Source organism: Melanostigma gelatinosum (genome assembly GCF_949748355.1).
Source record: "Melanostigma gelatinosum genome assembly, chromosome: 11".
In the NCBI taxonomy this organism is placed as follows: domain Eukaryota; kingdom Metazoa; phylum Chordata; class Actinopteri; order Perciformes; family Zoarcidae; genus Melanostigma; species Melanostigma gelatinosum.
The window spans coordinates 9,604,818-9,624,930 of NC_136644.1; the positions used below are offsets into that span (position 1 = coordinate 9,604,818).

The following is a 20,113-nucleotide window of genomic DNA, read 5'->3' on the forward strand; positions in this document are numbered from 1 at the left end:
AGGGAAGGCTGAATTATTAGAATCGACACGAACCACTGCAGACCTGCTGCTTTCTCGACCTGGAAAATGAAGTGGCACTGATGACGTGGTCCCTCATTTTTCTGATTTCGTTGCCTCTTAAAAATGATTTGCTGTCGGTGTTCGTGGTCTTCCATCTCATGTAAAATACAACAGCAGCGTTTACCAAGTGTTCCTCAGTTGTTGTCTGAGGAAAGACACGGCTGGTCGAATGACAGCTGCTGCTAATCCCAGTCAGCTGTTGATATTGTTCAGTGTATGTTTGTGTGTGTGTGTGTGTGTGTGTGTCATTCTGCTCTCCCTGTGTGTGTGTGGGGGGGGGGGCTCTAACTTCCATTTGGTCACATGGAGGAAAAAAACTTCTGTTTGTGTGTGTGTGTGTGCGTATGTATACAAGCATTTGTAAGAAAAGTACACAAGAGGTCTGTGACTTTTCCCGCCAGATATCTGGAGTGAGCAGTCCTTCCAGACCAACCCGGACCTGCCTCCAGGATGGAAGAAGATCACGGACATGGCCGGCGTCTACTACTGGCACATTCCTACGGGCACCACCCAGTGGGAGAGACCCGCCGCCCGCCCGGCACCCCCGGGACAGACCGAGTCCCAGGCCCCGGGCGAGCACGCGGCCTCCACGCCACGCAAGCACTCCCTGGGCTCACTCAGCCCCTCGCCCACTCCTGACCACGAGGTGACAGATGGAAAACAACAAGCTGACACACATTTTAGCTCTGACTTCAGTCTTATTTGTGTTTTTCTGTTTTGTGCTGTAATTGTCAGTTATATTAGCAGCTGTTCAACTGGGATCATCTGAGATGTTTCAAACAGGCTGTTAGTCGTCCATCCATCCACAATGTAAAGAGACGATGAAGTCACAGATTTAAAGTCTCAGTTTCATACTGATGCCTCAATATGACCTTCATAAAGTCAACACAAGAATGTGAGACAAATATAATGAAGTCGAAATGACATATGCCATAGTAATATTGTCGTATGCCTCCAATGCAATCCACTTGCAAATTAAAATCCTCTTTATTAGTCTCGTTTGTGTTTTTACAACCTCGGGTCATGATCGTCATTATTACAATTGGAGACGCCCCACAGCAGACAATTAATATGAGAGCAGCTGCTACAACGCATGTGGATATAGTACGCTCGGTTGCCACATTATTCAGTACACCGCGCTAAAACTAATGCAGTCTAACGCCACAGTCCTCCTGAATCCACTGTGTGTGTGTGTGTGTGTGGGCTCACTTGCAGGCGTGCCAGGCGGAGGTCTTCTTCAGGGGCTCGACTCGCTCGGGCAGCACCACCTCCGACAGCTCGGTGGAGCCGCTCTCCGCTCACGAGCCCGTCCTCGCCACGTGCGGGTTCGTCAACAGCTGCTACTTTGTGAGTAAAGCGTCTGTGGTATTGTGCACGTTTTTTAAGCCTCGGTATTTTATCGTATGTCCTGACTGAGATCAGCCGAGGGACTGGCAGACATAGGCAACGAGACGACTGGGTAGAGGGAGCGAGACAGAGAAGGGGGCGACGCCGTCGATACTCCGGTCGAGCAGCAGAGCAACAAGAACACAGTCAGTCAATCAGTCATCATGCAGAATGATGGAGGGATACGGAGAGAGGAAGGGAGAGTGATGGAGAGGAGCACGGTGTAGATAAGATATTGATCCAGTGACAATGGACTGATGTTGACAGATAGATGTGCCAAAATCGCATTCTGACCTGCCAACTGCTATCCAGTGATACCAGAGCCAAAATGGCAGTCATAATCTTTTTTTTTTTTTTTAAATCTTCATTTCTCCCTGGCTCCCTCTCTTTCCCCTCCTCAGCCTCGCTCCACATCTCTACAGGGGAGTCCTGATCCAGAGAGTCGCTCTCAGCTTCTTGAAGACGAGGACAAGGTAGGATACTTCAACACTCTTCTGTTCCCCTTCTGCTTACCGCTCGCCCGGTTCTCCTGTTATCGGCCCGTGGAGTTGAGCTTAATGTCTTTCTTTCTGTGCCGTGTGCCGTGGCACAGATGGCTAAATCAAAGAAGATACTCACAGCATCTCTGTGTGTGTATTCTACTGTATATTTGTGTCACCTACAGAGCAGGGAGTTCAGTGTTTGAACATGTCTTCTTTGGTTTGGACAGTTAGTGTGCACTCATGGACACTTTTCATGAGCAGGAACACAGTGAGACGTTACAGACGCACATGGCACACAGAGTCCACTTACATGTTTATCTTTAAAAATGTTAAATTAACATACTAATGTATTGTGGTGTTTTTATTTTACCATTGATTCTTTAGTGGCTTTCTATCTTGCAAACTGGATAAGAATTATTATTGTTGTTATTTGTATTATTATTAATCAGTTTTTTACATTTTATTTTAAATACGGGGGGGGGGGGGGCTTAATCTTTTTATTGGTTCGTGATCGAAAGGGTCCCCGTCCAAATGTGTGTAACTCTACTGTCTGTATTGTTCCACATCGTACTAATCAGGAATCAGCAGATTCTCAGCAGCAGGCCGATCAATAGCAGCATGAGGCATTTTGATCGGCAGCGTTTTTCCTTTTTAATAAAATGTCTCGCTGCGTTTCATTGCAGCAGGCGCTCTGTGTGGAGAGCTAGTTAGCTAACATCCTTCTTCTGTCTTTCTTCCCTCGCTCCCTTCCTACCTTTCCCCCTACCACGATGTGTGTGTTTCAACACTGTGTGTGTAGAAACAGCCGTGGAGTGATTTTGGCGGAAAGATTGATAGTGAGGTGTGGAAGGCAAGTATAACGCACTCTGCGGGTCTCTCTCGTGGTGCATTTCACAGCGTGGCATCATGTGCTACCAATTCACCGCCTTGTGCAGAGAGCATGCGTGGCTGATTGTTCCACATCAATGCAACCGCACCGACCACAGCATCTTCGTCATTTGGCTGCAGCAACACACACACACACACACAAATAGTTTTTTTTTTCCTCACTCACCTATGAAATGTTGTCGTATTTTCCCTTCCTGCCGGCTCAGATCTGAATGAACGTGACACGTTAACTCCCTTTCGTCCATGCAGCATGCCCCCATGTACACGTAACACGCCATCCCTCCATCCGGCGAGGCCCACACAACGCTGCATGCTGGCACGACATGCTGCGTGTGGTCAGAACATTTACTCTGTGCCTGCTTTAGCCCCTCTCTCACTCTCCATGTAACCTGGGAATGGTACGGCAGTCATACATGTAGGTATGGGGACGGCAGCTCTAGTTGGATGAAAAAAAGCACATTGACATGTTGAAACTGAGAGAAAGGCCCAACAGGAGGTGAACTAGAGCTTCATCTGTCTGGAGCCGTTACATCATGAAGGACCAGACTTCACACAGGGGACTGTTTTAGCAGACGGTATTACAGGTTACATGTGTGACACGGGCTTTAAGGAGGGGGGGGGGGGGGGGTTTCTGTGTCACGTTGCACACTCCTGATAATTTTGTCTGTACATGCCAGGACCTGCAGGCGGCCACGGTGAACTCCGACCCCAGTCTGAAGGAGTTCGAGGGCGCGACGCTTCGCTACGCATCGCTCAAGCTAAGGTGAAACGCCTTTATACAGACACACACACACACACACACACACACACACACGCAGATAGTACAACAAATCTAAGAGCATTCTACTACACCTGTCTGTGTCTCTTACCAGTCGAGCCTGGTTGCTCTATTCTTGTGTTGGAGTCCAATGAGGTCAGACGCAGCAGGATGTTCGTCGTTGTACTTCAGGAAATGCTCCATGTTCTCTGTTAGTGTAATGACTGGTAGCCTTCACAAGCGGGGCGGCTAAAGCAGCCAATGGTTGCAACAGTATCAATAGCTGATCATTTCATAACGATACATCCCACATTTTTTTGAAACCTTTTTTTGTATTTTCTTTTTTCAGGAACCGTCCAGAAGTGGAAGAAGAGCAGTCCGGCAGAGCCAACAGAGACCCGGAGACAAAGGTAAGAGCCTGCAGGAAGCATGCATGTGTTTTAGTCCACATTGTTCTGCTCTTCTGTTCTAACAATGTGTACACACAGTTCTTTTTTAAATGTCTAAATGCTAGATAAGTAAATGTTAGTACGGCAGCAGAATACTCCAGCAATGTTTGAGATCTTTTGCCGTATCTAAAGTTAGAGTTATCTAATGCTGCTTTAAACACTGCGGAACACAATCAACATTCCCAGGACACACAGGTTTTTGTCTGTTTATGTCCCAGGCCTGTTTGTTTGCTGGTGGTGTTTGTGGTGATGGTGGCTGAGTGAAGCTGAGACATTAATCAATGCTGCCCCCAAGTGGCGAGACCAAGAAGTACAGCTCAGCGCTGCACGCCGGTGCATCGATCCCCAAGGCCTCTGAAACAGAGATTCAAATGAGACATTTCCAGTTGGGCTCAATAAAACACATCACTCAGTAGAAGGCCAAGCCAGCATACCAGCTAATGACAGCGCAAGGAATACATTCATTGACAGTCCAACTGATTCAACAGAAAAAATAGATGACTTAATTATCAGACACAGAGTCATTGCATTCTATCACAAACTGCAGGAAAGGTTCAAATACACACCGAGGTGTGTGTGTGTGTGTGTGTGTGTGCGTGTGCGTGTGTGTGTGGCGTTCGCTCCAATCGCTGAGAAGATCGAAAGCGTCTCGGATTAGACTTTAAAGAGGACATCCAGCCTTTCTGTTTCCCTCTGTGTGTGTGTCTGGCAGTAATTCACAATCCTTAGCAACAGTGACATCGTGATGAATACCAGACACAAACACAGACGAACAGTCAGGGCGTCTGGTCGGTAGCGCGCACACACACACACACACACACACACTTCCAGCAAATAGCCCACTGCAGCATCAGGATTGGACCGTCCCCTTTTCTACCAATAAAAGAGCTGAACACAAGGAAGGCCTCACTCAACAATTTCCTTTCTATCTTAAGTCGAGAAACCGATAGCTGCAGTACACACACAGGTGCCATTTTACTCCCGTAAAATATTCCAATCAGGAGCGACGTCACGCAGAGTGAAACAATGATTTATTACACGTGCACGGAGGGAGTTGCTGAGGATTGTTGAGGATGGTTTTTGAAATTTGACAGCAGCGATGTGATTGGCTTCGGGAGATCGCAGCAGAATCGGGTTGGTTAACTTAACGCCCATAATCAGCTGATTGAGAGAGAGATTTGTCAATAAATGAGAGTAAAGAGAGTCTTCCTGACTAAACATTAGTATAAAAAGCTAAAACTCCTTATGGGCGCTCAGAGTGCTTTTTAAATGTGTCTAGTGACAACATTATCACCACCCTAACCTCCTATGGTAGAATAGCATCACACCTTTGCATTTTATCATCCATCTGGGCTACTATCTATGTGCTTGACACACACTGAGGACATGATGTTACTATATGTCCTGCTGTGTTACACTGAAAGTTAGTAGTCCTTCACTTTGTTTTGATTTGAGCATCTGATCCACAACCAATGGTTCCTTTGGTAGCGACTCACTCCATTAGCTGTCCTCTTTCATCGTGGACCTCCGTCGTCTGCACAGTACTTTCTGAACGGACCGCTGAAATGAAATGAATGTGTGATATGTGAGGACAGACGGACGTGTCTCGCTCCTCTTACAGTTTCTTCTTGTCCTCCAACATGCTTTGTTGTCCTCATCCGTTTGTCTGCATTCGTCTTTGTGCAGTTGAAATGATTTGGTTCGAAGCCTAAAACCGATCCCTGCTGGTCAGCCTTGTTATGTCTGTGCTCTCTGAACTGAACAACGTACATGTGTCGTGTAACGTGTGGTGGCTTTGGCGTGTCCTCAGTGCTTCGCCGTGCGCTCTCTGGGATGGGTGGAGATGGCGGAGGACGACTTGGCTCCCGGAAAGAGCAGCGTCGCCGTGAACAACTGCATCCGGCAGCTGTCCTACTGCAAGAATGACATCCGAGACACCGTCGGCATCTGGGGAGAGGTGAGGGGGGGGGGTTTCATGTGTATTGTTTTGCTCCGAGAACAAACGTTTCTTTACAAGGGAAGAGGTGCTAGGAGAGAGCCAGGAAGAGGAATTAGAAGGGGCAGAGCAACGGAAGAAAAAGACAGATGTGAACAGAACAATGTGTGTCAAAGATGGAGGGAGGGAGAGGAGAGTGAAGAGAGCAAAGTGGAGCAACGTTATGAAGTCTTTTCCTCCCTCTCCGGTGGTTGTGTTTAATGTGAAGCGACAGAACAGCGAGAGAGAGAGAGAGAGAGAGAGAGCGGGAGAGGGGGAGCATTTCATCCTTCTTTCAATAACACACAGCTTCAGGCAAATATACTTATAAAAGAAGAAAAAGTAAAAGAAAGCAGCTGACCTTTTTAGATGAATACTTTTTTCTTTCTTTGCAATGTCTTGAGCTGCAGGAAATAAGGATTTTGTGTGTGTGTGTGTGTGTCTCCAGGGGAAGGACATGTACCTGGTGCTGGAGAACAACATGTTGAACCTGGTCGACCCCATGGACCGCAGCGTGCTTCACTCTCAGCCAATCGCAAGCATCCGGGTCTGGGGTGTTGGCCGGGACAACGGCAGGTCAGTCACCGTTTCTTCTTATATTGATGAATTCCCCCCTTTTTGCTTGTCCTCATGAGTAATCATTGGCGTGTAAGGTTTACCCCTACTAAATCATCTCTAACATCTCTGTAGTGTGTTATGAGTGGGTCATGACTTAGTGAGGCTTCTTGTTGTTTTCAAGCACTTTAATAATTGATGGATTAGTCACTCATTTAAATGAAGTCGATGGCACATCGCTCAGTTAAACAGAAAAAGGTGGAGGGCAGCAGACGGCTGGTGTGGTGACGGGCAGAAGAGAGGCGCTAGTGATTGATGATGAAGGATAAATTCATCGGGACAAAGGAGAGGGCGGGACCCCCCCCTACCCCCCCCCCCCCACGCCGCATGGTCGTGCAAAGAGCGCTGCTGCTGGAGACCGATTCAAATGTAGATTATCAGGCACAGCCAGGTGGACTGGAGCAGTCGGTAGCTGCTGAATAATTGGAGCTGGCACACACACACACACGCACACAGCAACACCAACACACGCATAAAAGCAGAAGCGCACTCGGGGAAAGAGGTAAAGCTAAAAGCTCTTGGCATGTGCAGAACTGCAGAATTCTGTTGCCTCGGGGTTCTTTCTCACTCTCACACACACGCACACACACACACACACACACACACACACATACATCGCTGTAGCAGAGGGAAGAGGAGGAGGTAGAGGGGGGGGGGGGGTTGGCAGGAGAGAGGGGGAGAAGGGGGATGGAGCTGCCAGAGGGGGAAGGTATGGTTAGTGCTCTCTGGGTGTGGAGCAGGACAGGTTGAGGAGTGAGCGCACGGCCGCGGTCTCACCAAGGAGTCGACGGTGTGACGCTCCCGTACGCAGGATCACAGCCGCGTACAGCCGTGAGTAAATCTACATTTACCTTCTGTAATCTTGCTTTTTTGAAACCACCACTGCTGCTGTTTAGCTTGATTACAAAGTAGCAGAAAAAAGATCGGTCTGTGGGCGATTTGTAGCCAGTGTGAGCACGTGCATGTGACAGAAAAACTCAGGTGGAGTGTGAACATCCGATTGTGAGCGATGAACCGAGCGCGGCTGATCACAAATAGATGAAGGGAGTCCCGTTCATCTGAGTCTGGAGTCTGAAAACGGCAAACGTTCGCGATGCTGAGAAGCTCCAAGCGATGAAACGTGCATCAGTTCACGACTGACACGTGTCCGTGTGTGTAGGAACGCAGTGACGGCAGGAGCTGCTTCTATTCTTGTATTTACTCACGAGTTGTTGGACCATTTGCCTTTAAAGATACGAGACCTTTTTGATTTGAAGCCCGGTCGTAGTGAGGAGTCCTCCTTCTCCATTCTCACACACACACACACACACACACTCTCACAGTGGTCGTGTCGGCGTAGTAACCGTACCCCTTTCGTGGCACACATGTGCCACGAAACTCATTATCGGCAAAGAGATTACAGATTCTCACGGCAACCTTCACATTTTCAGGGGCGTCGGCATGATGATGAGATTATCGTGGGAATGAGACATCCCCCCCCTCCTTTCCTCTGACTTTTATCTTTACTCTTGATCTTTTTGTTTTGTTCTGCCCTCGTCTTCAGCGCTTTTATATTAATTGTGTACGTTGTGGCCGTTCACTTCTAGTCTCTGGTATTTCACTTTCCTCTCGTTATATTCACTCGCTCCCCTCCTCGAGGAAACTTCTTTTTTACATTTTTTTTATTATGTGTCTGTCAGACACTCCCACTCTATTTCCTTTATGAAAAATCAGCCGACAATGAATCCAGAACATCTCTCTGTCCTGCTGTTGCTCTCTTCTTCCTTCGCAACCTTATTCAAAGTTCTGTCCGACTTTTATGTATTTTTCCCTCGGAGCAAAAATATGAAGTATGCATAAAGATGACCTGCATTGCTGCTTTTCTGCACCGCTCTTCAAAGCTGCGTTTCTTGGGAAGTAGTTTCTGCACAGAACAAAGAAGTATGTAACTTGTGTTTTAGTGTGTGTGTGTGTGTGTGTGTGTGAGTTGCTGTTCACCTCCTCTTTGCCTCCTGGCCCCCCAGCAGGGGGGCTGGTATAAAGAATTTGGTTTTTGTTCTGTCTTTTATTTCCACTAACTGGCTTCCTTTCCTCCCTTGCTTCCTTGGACACAGAGAGAGGTAAACACATTCCTTCCCCTTTCATCCCTCCCTACATTATCTCTCCATCATCTCCATCCATCCCCTTATTGTTTAATTTCCTCCGTGTCTCGTTCGTCTCGTCTTCAAACTGGCTCCTGTGGCGAAGTGAAAGGTGACCTCCTCTGTCCTCGTCTGTCTACAAGCATTTTTTTTTTTTTTAAGTATGCACGCGCACACACACACACACACACAAATTACACTCTTTTCAGGAGAGTTCCCCCTGAGGGTCTGGGCTCAGAAATCTTGTTACCCATCAGGCCCGTGTTTCCTATTGCACAGCATATTGAAGCACGCAGCTTGAAGGAAGTTATTTAGATGGATGTTATGTGCACATCTGAATGACTTAAATCAACATGTGTGTGTGTGCGTGAGAGCTGGACTGGTTTCATTTGTTGCAGCTACATCTTCATTCCTCTCCCTCCCTCTGTTTTCATTCCCTCTGTTCAGCTTGGTAGATAGTTTTCCGGCTCCACTGGGCTCAGGGGAAAGTTCTCCCCTGCTGTCACTCATTCAACTCCCTCTTGGATCACGCTGCTCTGTTGATCTTGAGGGTCCATTGACTTGTGTGTGTGTGTCCTGTATTCATCAGACAGATAAAGGTCAGCTCATCTGACTCCAAGAGCTGTCCGTCTCAAAACTAGACACACACACACACACACACGTCTAGTCTCTGAGTAGTAAACTCGTAGTTTTCTCATTTCCTCCGTCCGTGTGTCTTCACTGACCCGGTGTTGTCCTCTCTTTCTCAGGGACTTTGCATACGTGGCGCGGGACAAAAACACCAGGATCCTGAAATGTCATGTGTTCCGCTGTGACACGCCAGCCAAAGCCATCGCCACCAGCCTGCACGAGATCTGCTCCCGGGTGAGTGGTTCAGACCGGAGGCACATGTGGACAGAATGCTGACGTCATGATCACAATACATTTTACAAACAAACTGAAGTGAAAACACCTCGGGACAGCATTAGAAAAGTTATTATTTCATAATAATAATGCCAATATTAATAATGTTGTTCGAAAAAAATAAGAATCACGATAAAGTAAAATTGTGATATTATTATATTGTTATAATTATATAAGAAAAATCGAATAAGATGTCGTAAAAGAGCTTTAAATTCTGTCTTTGTTTATGCAGACAGGGTTATTATAACTGGTGCTACCCACAGATCCCTCGTTATGAGCGCTGACTCGAGCATAGCATCTCCCTGAAATGTTATTCATTTGAGGAAAAAGGTGAAGAAGGAGCCATTTGTCCTTCTTGTCATCCTTCATGCCAATTCTAACTCCCCCTCTTTACTTATTATAGACCATGGAGTCTGTTTAATACAGAATTTTCACACGAGAAAGGATAAATAAGGAGAAGCAGAGACTGCCACAAACTCTCTGATTAAAGATATGTATGAAGTATGTGTGGTATATTTCCATATTGTGTGTGTGATTCTGGCTGTTTTTGTCCGTCTGGTTCTGTGTTTTTCCGGTTGTGTTTCTTTGGAAAGAGGAGTGTGGCCTGCTTAATGTGTGTGTGTGTGTGTGTGTGTGTGTGTGTGCGTGCTCCCCAGTTGAAATGAGTAGACAACATGACAGTATCAGGGTTGAAACTGCCCGAGGTTTTTCCTGAGCTCTTTCATCTTTTTTTTTTTCCATCCCCTTTCACTGTCACATTTTTCTCTTCGTCTCCTCAACCTCCTCCCCCGTGTCTCTGCCACGGTATTCTGATTGTGCGTCCGTTGTCCTCACACTTCTGTATCTGCCCGTCTCTCCATCCAGATAATGACAGAGCGAAAGAATGCCAAAGCGATGGCGGGCTCTCTCCATGACAGGATGCAGGCCGGACTAGATCTCCCTTTACAAGGTAGGCCTCACACATCCTCTCAGCGTGTGTGTGTGTGTGTGTGTGTGTGTGTGTGTGTGTGTGTGTGTGTGTGTGTGTGTGTGTGTGTGTGTGTGTGTGTGTGTGTGTGTGTGTGTGTGTGTGTGTGTGTGTGTGTGTGTGAGAGAGGGATAGGGATTGTGACAACTGACTTGCATCAATAGACAGTCATCACTTCTTGGGCACACTGCATGCATTTAAACTGGCTATTTCTAAGAGCAGAATGTCTCAAATACCACCGCAATGTCCTCTGTTAATGTTGCGCAATGTCACGACGACTTCTGAACACAAGCATCAAGACAGTTTGATTCATGAATAATTACATTTTAATATTTTTTCAAAGATGTTTTCTCAAAGATATCCAACCATCACTGTGAGTGAATTAAAGATTAAAGTGTGAAGTTTTCTTGTAAGCAAACACTTTAACATTCGGTGTTACTCACCAAAACACACTGTTGTGTAAACACGGCGCTGAAAGTGTGTCCCTCGCAAAACCATTGTTTTCCTTTGGTGCCTGACGGTGTTTAGATGCGCATAAACGATTGAAATATTCTCATATGGACCACTCGTCAATGTCACACTTGGCCCGGGCAGCCAATCAAATCAAGCAAGAGGGCGGGCTTTACTACTTTGCCACTCCCTTCCTGTCTTGATGTGGTCGGGCTAGCTAGCTTGGGAGGATGTGAGAGGGAAGGGGGGGGGGGGGGGTTTATATCTCACGTCGTAAAGGTTTCATGTAGGCTGCAGTGAGCAGGTTCATTATGCAATTATCTGCTAATCACATATGATCTTAGTGTCCTTGAAGCCTGACAAATGCATTTCATTCCTCATAAAATACTTGCAGATATTAGTACAGTTTTTAAACCCTGCATTATATGCATCCATATTTACTGACTCTGCTTCGGCTCACAGCTCCTCCTCTCTGTGCGTTATCACTGCCGGCTATCGATCAGTAGAACGGCGTGAAATGTAACGCTGACCCGCTCGTAAAAAACATCGCTCTAGCTCTGCCAGAGGTCGACAAACTCCACACGCTACATGGAACAGTTGTTGGCCGTTAACAGATTTAGGGGTCTTTGGTCCAGTGCATGTGACAGCGTTCAATTATCTCAAATTTACAGAGATGTGGAGGGAGCTCCTCAAGTTCTTATTAGTCAGACAGATGGGAGAGGTAGCATGCCAGGAGATGTTGGTGACAGTAAAACAAGATTTCTTAGACGGATTTCTTTGGAGCGAGACTGGTTCTCAATTTCAGTCCTAAAATAATGAGAACGTGCCTTTTCTATCATCGCTCACCATTTTCTCTCCCGGTCGCTGGGGAGAAGAATGATTGGCTGTGCCGCACCGTGTCATTGTGATCGGACGGGACGCAGGCAGGCTGACCGTCCGGCCTGTCGCTGACAGCTCGTCAAATCATGCTGCTGCGGTGCCTCTGCTTGAAATGAACTCGGAAAGAACTTTTTCCAACGCGACGAAACTGGAGGTGCAGCTAATCCAAAGCAGGCTTCTATTATAAACTGGAAACATCCAGTGACTCGAAGGCCACCCTGAGAGCGCTGACCTCTGCCGAGGCCACGCCCCTTTTTTCGCAGTGTTAATGAAAATGCCCACGTGATCCTCATCCGCTACAAAATGTAACATGTTCTTGCTTGACCAATGCTACACACTTCCACCAAGTGTCATGATAGTAGAGCCGGTAGTTCTGCATCTGTTAAACCAAACTGAACAAACCGGAGGACCAGAAAGACTTCACATCACATCCTTCCGCTTGGTTAAAACCCTCCACAGTGCGTCGAGGAAAGCCGTGACATTTAGATACAATGGAAGCCACCCAGAAGGTGGTCAGTATCCAGATACCTACTCTGCAGGCTGCGCGTGGACTCCCTCTGTAGGTGGGCATTGTAGGTTGTTGACATGGAATTGAAAATGCCCCTCTTGAACGTGTGCGTGGCTTCTCCCCAGCAGAGTTCCCCACACCAAAGACGGAGCTGGTTCAGAAGTTTCAGGTGCTCTACCTCGGGATGCTGCCTGTGGCCAGACCAATAGGTTAGTCCAACACACGAGCGCGCACACACACACCTGGTGCTGTGATGAGATGCAGTGTAACTTTAGGTGTGATTTTAATGTTTCTGTTTTTTTTGTTTTTTTTAACATGCTCTGCTCCAGGAATGGACATCCTGAACGGAGCTATAGACAGTCTGATCGGCTCGTCCAACCGAGAGGACTGGACCCCTGTGGCCCTAAACGTGGCAGATGCTACTGTCACCATCAGCAAAGACGAGGTAAAAACGCACATCTGCCGGAGCTGAACTACAACCCCACGACTTTCACTGGTTTTCTTCACTCTGTTCTTCTCAGTTTTCTGTATCAACAAGATAAAATATGATAAATCAAACTTCATACATAGGAAAGAACCGTAGGCTGTTTAGAAGAAGTGGACGTAGTCCATGGTGACGTCACACATTGGTTTATGGACTGCCGTTTTAAAGCCTTGAGTTCAGCATTTTGGCCGTTGCCATCTTGAATTTTTGTAACCAGTGAACAGAAGTGACCATATCTATAGTGACGTACAGACGCCGTATACAGCTCTGGTAGCACCCTGCCACTCACAAAGTAAGCACCCTGCTTTATGGTCTATTTGACTCTAAATAGATCATAAGTTACGAAATGAACATCATGTATTGAAGAAGACTTGAAACTAGAGATTGAGACCATAAACTCATGTTTACAATGTTTACTGAGGTAATAAATCAAGAGAGAAGTAGAGTCATCTTCTCATAGACTTCTATACAACCAGAGGAGTCGCCCCCTGATGGTCAGTAGAGAGAATGCAGGTTTGAGCACCTCCGCATTGGCTTCACTCTTTGGAGCCAGGGGTTGCCTTTTGGGCAAAATGTGGGAGAGGCATCATAGGAAAACAACCACAAGGTTCAATACATTCTTGCACTCTATGGCAGTGGGACAGAAGATGGCGGAGCATCCAAAGGCCTGTTGGTTCGGTTGTCTGTTTAGAGAAGCTACCGTTACTTCCGACAGACTAAACTCGTGAATGTTGGTCATCTTTGAGCGATTTACTTCAGATACATACCGCTTTGTTGTGTCTGGTGCAGAACATATCGCTGAGTCTGCCATTTATTTCCTTCAGCAGTCACCACACTTTTAAAATGTGTCCGCTGCTCGCGCTTCACTGTTGCTTCTAACACGTAAAACGACAGAAAATGGTGGAAAGCGCGTCACTCTGGCTTTTCATTGTCAGACCTCACTGACATTGTCAACCATGAAAGGCAGCAAGCAGCCACCCAGAGCAATGGGACAAATATGACGTTTTAACAGCGTTCGACCGTGCAGATGACATAAAATGCCTTTTTGAAATTGAAATAATTTAGCTGTAACATCAAGGCACATAAAGCCCGTCTGCTCCAGTGGACCTCTTTATTAGAAGGCTACAGTTTTACTGGGCGGCTCCCCTGTATGAACATGTGGAACTATATGCATGCCTCTGAGTGTAGAACAAAGGTTGTAAATTCCCTTCATAATGTGTTTTTATGATGTCTCTCCAGTAAAATCACAATCTGCATGTCTATGACTCTCTGATTAATCACCTACCGGTATGTTTCTGACCAGGCCGAAGAGGAAGTGCTGGTGGAGTGTCGCGTTCGATTCTTATCTTTCATGGGCGTCGGGCGGAACGTGCACACGTTCGCCTTCATCATGGACGCCGGCGGCCATCGCTTCGACTGTCACATCTTCTGGTGTGAGCCCAACGCCGGGAATGTGTCGGAGGCTGTGCAGGCGGCTTGTATGGTGAGTCACTTGGAATGAGGCTGTATTTCGGGCCTCTCTTGCTCGTGTTAGAGCTGGGTTATTCAGCCTTGACAGATGGTTGTGGCACTGTCCGATCCATAGGCTCTATGGATCCCGATCCCGATCCATTGCTCGGGTTGTAATGGGGCCCTCTGTCAAAACACTGTTGGCGTAAAACATGCATTCAAGCCGCCCGAAGTTAAAATATAGTCTGAGATCAGCATCAGTCGTCTCTGAAAGAGGAAGGTTTTCTGGTATAGATTTGGATTATGCTACACATTGTTTACTGCTTTACAGAATACGTTTTAAAGAGGAAACATGTACATTGATTTGATGTAACAAACTGTGAAAAAGCTTTCACAGTATTTTTTTATTTATCATTATAACGTCCATAATCACAACCCAGAATACGGTGTTTCTGCTGTAATGCAACCTATTCGTGGAGATAACTCTTCTCCCTCTGCCCTCTCTGCTGTGGGTGAGTCACAAGATTAGTCGACTGCTGGCTGGGCTATTGATCACACATCACGACTATGGATATATGGACGCACACCCACACACACACACACACACACACACACTGAAACTGATTCACGGTGACAGGAATCACCAGTCATTACTGTTGATCACAGCTAGCAGCCTGCACCAGTCTCTCCATCAGACACCTCCACAGTCGAACATCAGCAGCTTGTAACTCTCTTTTATATACAATACGTCTCTCTCTCTCTCTCTCTCTCTCTCTCTCTCTCTCTCTCTCTCTCTCTCTCTCTCTCTCTCTCTCTCTCTCTCTCAGCTGCGGTATCAGAAGTGTTTGGTGGCTCGACCCCCTTCCCAGAAGGCCTGCGGCTCGTTGCCCCCCGGTGACTCGGTGTCCCGTCGGGTATCGACCAGCGTGAAGAGAGGCGTCCTGTCCCTCATCGACACCCTCAAACAGAAGAGACCCGTCACCGAGTTGCCGCAGTAACCCGCGCAACCGACCCCCGCCGCAACACCCAGTCGCATGGTAACTAGTCGCATCGCCTCCAAAAAAACCCCGTCGCCACCGCAGACCCCAGTAACCTTGGAAACACAGCGAATCCCCGGGGGTTTTGGGGAAACACATTTTAGTTTGCTTCTCTGAACTAAAATTGGAATTTGGCCTCAAGAGTTTATCGGCTCTTGGGGCGGAATTCAAATTTGTTTCCGCAAAATATGACATACATAAAAACTCTAATCCCACATCGAGAAGGAACCACCACAGAGAAACACCCGATGTGGTGGTCGTGTACATAGAAGTGACTCTCATCCCCCCTCAGCGCAGAGAAGGAGTGAGGAGAAGAGAGCAAAACCTGAAGAGGAAGTAGGAAGTGCTCCTTCCGGCACAGCGCGAGCTCATTGCTGCCCAAACTGCTGATCTCTCCGTGCTCTAATTGTATTTGTGTCTGTGCTGCCAGCATGACCTTGCACACCTGGCCACCCCCCCCATGTCATTCACCTGGTTGTCCTGTTAGTCTGTAGTGCCCCCCCCCCCCGCCCCGCCCCTCTTTCTCATTTTCCCCTGTCGACTGTAACGTGAAGTGAAATGGAAGGACAGAATCGTGAAAGCCATCGCGTCTGATTTTCAAATCGGCGCGTAATGAGTGAAAGAAGGAAGCTGCTTCCGACTAAAAAGATTGGGTCGTCAGTCTACACACACTAACCTGATCCTGCATGAACTTTTTGTATCAAAGTGAACCATTCTAGACAATATCGATACACTGCTGCTGCTTACAGGAGGGTGAGAACGTCGGCGTGGAGGGTCTAAACGAGCGGTGACCTTTCACCCGAAACATCCCTCATACACTTCCTGTTTGCTTGTTGTTTTTTGTTCTTTCGTTAAGCCTTCGGGAAAACGACAGACGATAGCCATAATGGAGAAGGAGATAGGGATGAAGCGATTATTCCTTTAAATCCCACCTCTGCATCAGTCCTCAGAGACTTCATGTCCACTTGTAAAAAGAGGAGAAAGGCTGGAGGAATCATTCGTAGAAGACAAATGGAGGAATGTGTTTTTGTACCTGAGGAGGTGAGATGGAGAACAGACGGGTTTCACCTCTGGATTCGGCTGTTTTTTTTGGAGAGGACGGCCAAACAGAGAGACGTGTTGACTCAAACCAACAGGGCTCTCCCGGGCTGTTATCTATGTGTGTCCAGGGTTCTGTTCACTTGAATTCTCAGTTTTTTTCATTGCCTCCTTACTGCACCACTGTTATCATCAGTGCCACTAGATCACCTTTGGTCTGTTTTCTGTAGTTTTTCCTCTCACAAATCTCAATTCAACACTGCTAGCTCCTCATTATCGCATATCTGACAAGCTTGGATGTACGGTAATAACTAATGAAGTCTGACGTTTATTGCAACTAAAATCAGAAACATATTTGTTAACTCTGGATGCGAGGCAGAAGATGACTACCTAGCTAGTACAACTGATCGTTAGCTAACACCTCTGAACCAAACAGCGACTGTTTAGGGAGCAAGGCGTCTCCAGTCTGTCAAGCTTTAGGGTTGCTCCACGTAGGGAAAAATGTTGTCTGCTAATAATGTAAGCTGCAATTGTTAGCATGTCAGGCTAAATAGCTTACTGTAGCCAGTTAACTATATTTGTATGGGTTTACAGGTTACGTAAGAGAAAAAGCATAACCTTTACCAGAGTTGATGTGAGCATCTCTGTTCTGGATTTGAGGAAGTCGACACCCAGCAAAGAGCACCAAACACACGGTTAGTCCAGCTTCCTGAAAGCCTGAACCTCTGTCCCAAGTATGTAAGCTAAGCAGCCAAACAGGGCTATGTTAAAATGAAACAACACTAAACGTACTAATACTCGGACTAACTAGCTCTACGCTGCAACACAAGAACACCGTTTCTTTATTTCCATGTCCTCCAACCGGAACATCAACTGCTGAGAAGTGTTTTTGCTGCTAAATGTAGCGTTAGCCTCAGTCTGTTAGCATGACGTCATGTATGCAGCCCTCAAGTGAGTGTTTTCAACCGACTCCTGGATCTATCGTTAGCTTTGTTAGCTAGCTAACGAGTTGATGAAATCTGCTGGCACATTTTTGCCACCAAAAATTGACGGTCTGCGGTCTGCTTCTGAGTGAAATAGAAATAAATATATTATTATTTTATCGGTAAAACTCCCACCTTCATTTTGAACTGAATGTGATGAAGTAAAGCTTTGACAGCATAGCAGTATCTAAAGGAGGCTCAGCGAGCGGCCATGTTTACTGCAGCGCCTCGTTGCCTCCGTGTCTTGTGTCGAGCTGTTGAACCAGTTCACCGGTCGTGGAGGGAACCGGGAGTGTAATTGAGATTCTAGTGAGAAAATTCAGCCGCATCACCTTCTTTTGTCACGAGGACGTTGAAATGTGAATGAGATGACAAAATGTGCGTGTACATAACTTCAAATTTAATGTAACATTTGGCATTAATCATTGTTAAAAGCTATCTTTTCCTTTTTAATGTCTGTAGTTATTTTCTTGTAATGAAATGCCTTCTTCTTTGAGAACTCACCAAATGGCCAAAGTGTTAAATAGTGATATACATTGTTGTAGATAGGAAAAAAAATGCCAGAGCGAATAATTAAACAAGGAAAGGTGATTGGACATTTCCACAGTTGTCAATTCCGTTTTATGGTGAATTTAACTGAGCAATTATCTATGCATTATTTTGATCTCGAGAAAATGGAAAGTCGTGAAAAGCCTCGCATGCCCGGACGGTGGAAGGAACGACTGTATGTACTGAACAGTCTTGACTCTGTGTCATTGTCTCGGTCCCCGGTTTACTCACAATGCTCCAACAAGCTCCGCTTTGCAGGGGAAAAAAAAGGCAAATAAAGGAATATATCTTCACCTTGTACAGTGTACTGAGAGCCGGGGGTCCACTGTTGGTCTCAACAGTTTCACAGGAGTCAAGAGGAAGAGGTGGAGGATGATGATGGTGGTAACAATAGTGGACTCCCTGGCGTCTCTGTCAAGCTCACTCACATAAACGACAACAAACGCACACCTTTCCCACAGATGGATGTGTCGGCTTCTGTTTGCTGCTCACCGATTTGTACACTTTGTCAATGTAATCAATTGTGAGAATAAACAGCATTATAAAACCGAACACTGTGTGTCTGTGTATCAACGCTGCAGCTCATTTTTGTATTCATTACAGATGATTGATGAAGGTTACCTCCTACTCAGATTGTTCTTTTTGATAGAGTTTTAGAGGTCTGAGAAGATGACCGTACGCATTATTTCAGAAAAAAATGTGGGCGAATGAGAGAACAAAATAAAAAACATCAGAATTATTATATTTCTTTCCTTATGATTTCAGCCATCTTGTGACGGCTCAGATTTTTCTTGCTCCTGATCCACAGGTTTGGAGTTCTTGGTTTAAGATATACAATGTCAATGCCTATCACAAGACCAAGAAGACTTCTTTAATTTGCCTATTGTGTCTTAATAAGGGACTGTAGTAAAATGATTGGGGTGGGAAAGGGGGCCAAAATAAATGATTTTCTATGGACCCTTCCCATGACAAATATTGTAAAATTGTCCCCCCAGTATTTCGAAATACTATCACATAACTATCATGATAATCTTGCCATTGGTACAACTTCTAATATGATATCATAAATCCTCATGAGGAGGTGTGATTTAATATAGGATACCCTCCCTTCAGCAAAAAGAAACAATACACTGCTCACTGGATATTGTGCAGATTGCAGGTGGAGTATATCATATCAAATTTGAAACAACAAATAACTGCCGGAAAAATAAATCTTAACACTTTTTATGACGTCATATGTCTAAAATAATCATAATTTGCTTATTGTACGGTATCATTAGTTATAAGCACTCTTATAAGCACATAACCCCCGATTGCCACCAAGTATTTCTCACACTGCTTATAACACATTTTAAAATGCTTCATGATATTATGATTATCGTTATAAAGAATTATGAATAATTATGTGCGCTTTTACCTATAATTATACAGGGTCATACGCAGATTACAACACATCATAATTATGTTTATAGTGCATCCATAGATAGAAATGGATTCCATGAGGAATTTGCTTGTTCAAGGCAAACTCAATACAACATGACCCGTGTTTTAAAAAAAGTATTTTCCTGAAAAAAACGTCCCATTTCCTGTGATGAAGAATCATTTTTCCACACTGTCTCATTTGTTTTTAACCCTTAAACCAGCGGTTCCCAAACTTTTTAGGCCGCGCACCCCCTTCTACATCCCAACCGGGTTCACGCACCCCCAATCCCCCACATCTTAAAAAAGAAGAAGCAACAGAGCCTATTTATAGACGCATCATAGAAATCGGACCAATGAGAGAACAGTTTGCTCGCGCGTGGCGTTTGTTTACAATATTTAGTCCACTGTTAAATGTTGCAGTGTGAACACAAACCGAACAAAGGGGTTAACTGCAACATTGTATCATATTAATCCCTGAATCAGAACAAAGCAAACGAACTGAAGGTGTGACAAAACGCCCTGAAACACTGCAACAAAGTTTCAACAACTTTCAGTTACACAAGGCTTCACTTTTAAAGAGCAATAAGGATGGCGAGGACACACGCAGAGGCTCAGAGGCAGATTGCATCACATTTAATTTACAATTAACCATACATAGAATGAGACTGCAGTTGTTTTGGGCTGTTTTGTAACTCCTCCAATTTCGATATAA

The 20,113-nt window shown here is 45.8% G+C and overlaps 1 protein-coding gene across 2 annotated transcripts in view; it reads left to right on the forward strand.

Annotated features, from left to right (window-relative positions):
* The window catches only part of apbb2b (amyloid beta (A4) precursor protein-binding, family B, member 2b), a 40,483-nt gene extending 22,320 nt beyond the window's left edge, over positions 1–18,163 (forward strand). The window contains exons 5-18 of one of the 2 annotated variants that reach the window (XM_079278763.1): positions 462–706; positions 1,276–1,407; positions 1,848–1,919; positions 2,728–2,778; positions 3,494–3,579; positions 3,923–3,983; positions 5,833–5,979; positions 6,446–6,573; positions 9,482–9,596; positions 10,500–10,584; positions 12,568–12,648; positions 12,769–12,884; positions 14,227–14,406; positions 15,200–18,163. In XM_079278763.1, coding sequence (XP_079134889.1) covers positions 462–706; positions 1,276–1,407; positions 1,848–1,919; positions 2,728–2,778; positions 3,494–3,579; positions 3,923–3,983; positions 5,833–5,979; positions 6,446–6,573; positions 9,482–9,596; positions 10,500–10,584; positions 12,568–12,648; positions 12,769–12,884; positions 14,227–14,406; positions 15,200–15,370 — 1,670 coding nt within the window. In that variant the 3' untranslated portion in view covers positions 15,371–18,163. The remainder of the gene's footprint in view (positions 1–461; positions 707–1,275; positions 1,408–1,847; positions 1,920–2,727; positions 2,779–3,493; positions 3,580–3,922; positions 3,984–5,832; positions 5,980–6,445; positions 6,574–9,481; positions 9,597–10,499; positions 10,585–12,567; positions 12,649–12,768; positions 12,885–14,226; positions 14,407–15,199) is intronic. The other variant, XM_079278764.1, reaches the window with a different exon arrangement.
* Positions 18,164–20,113: the final 1,950 nt, after the last annotated feature.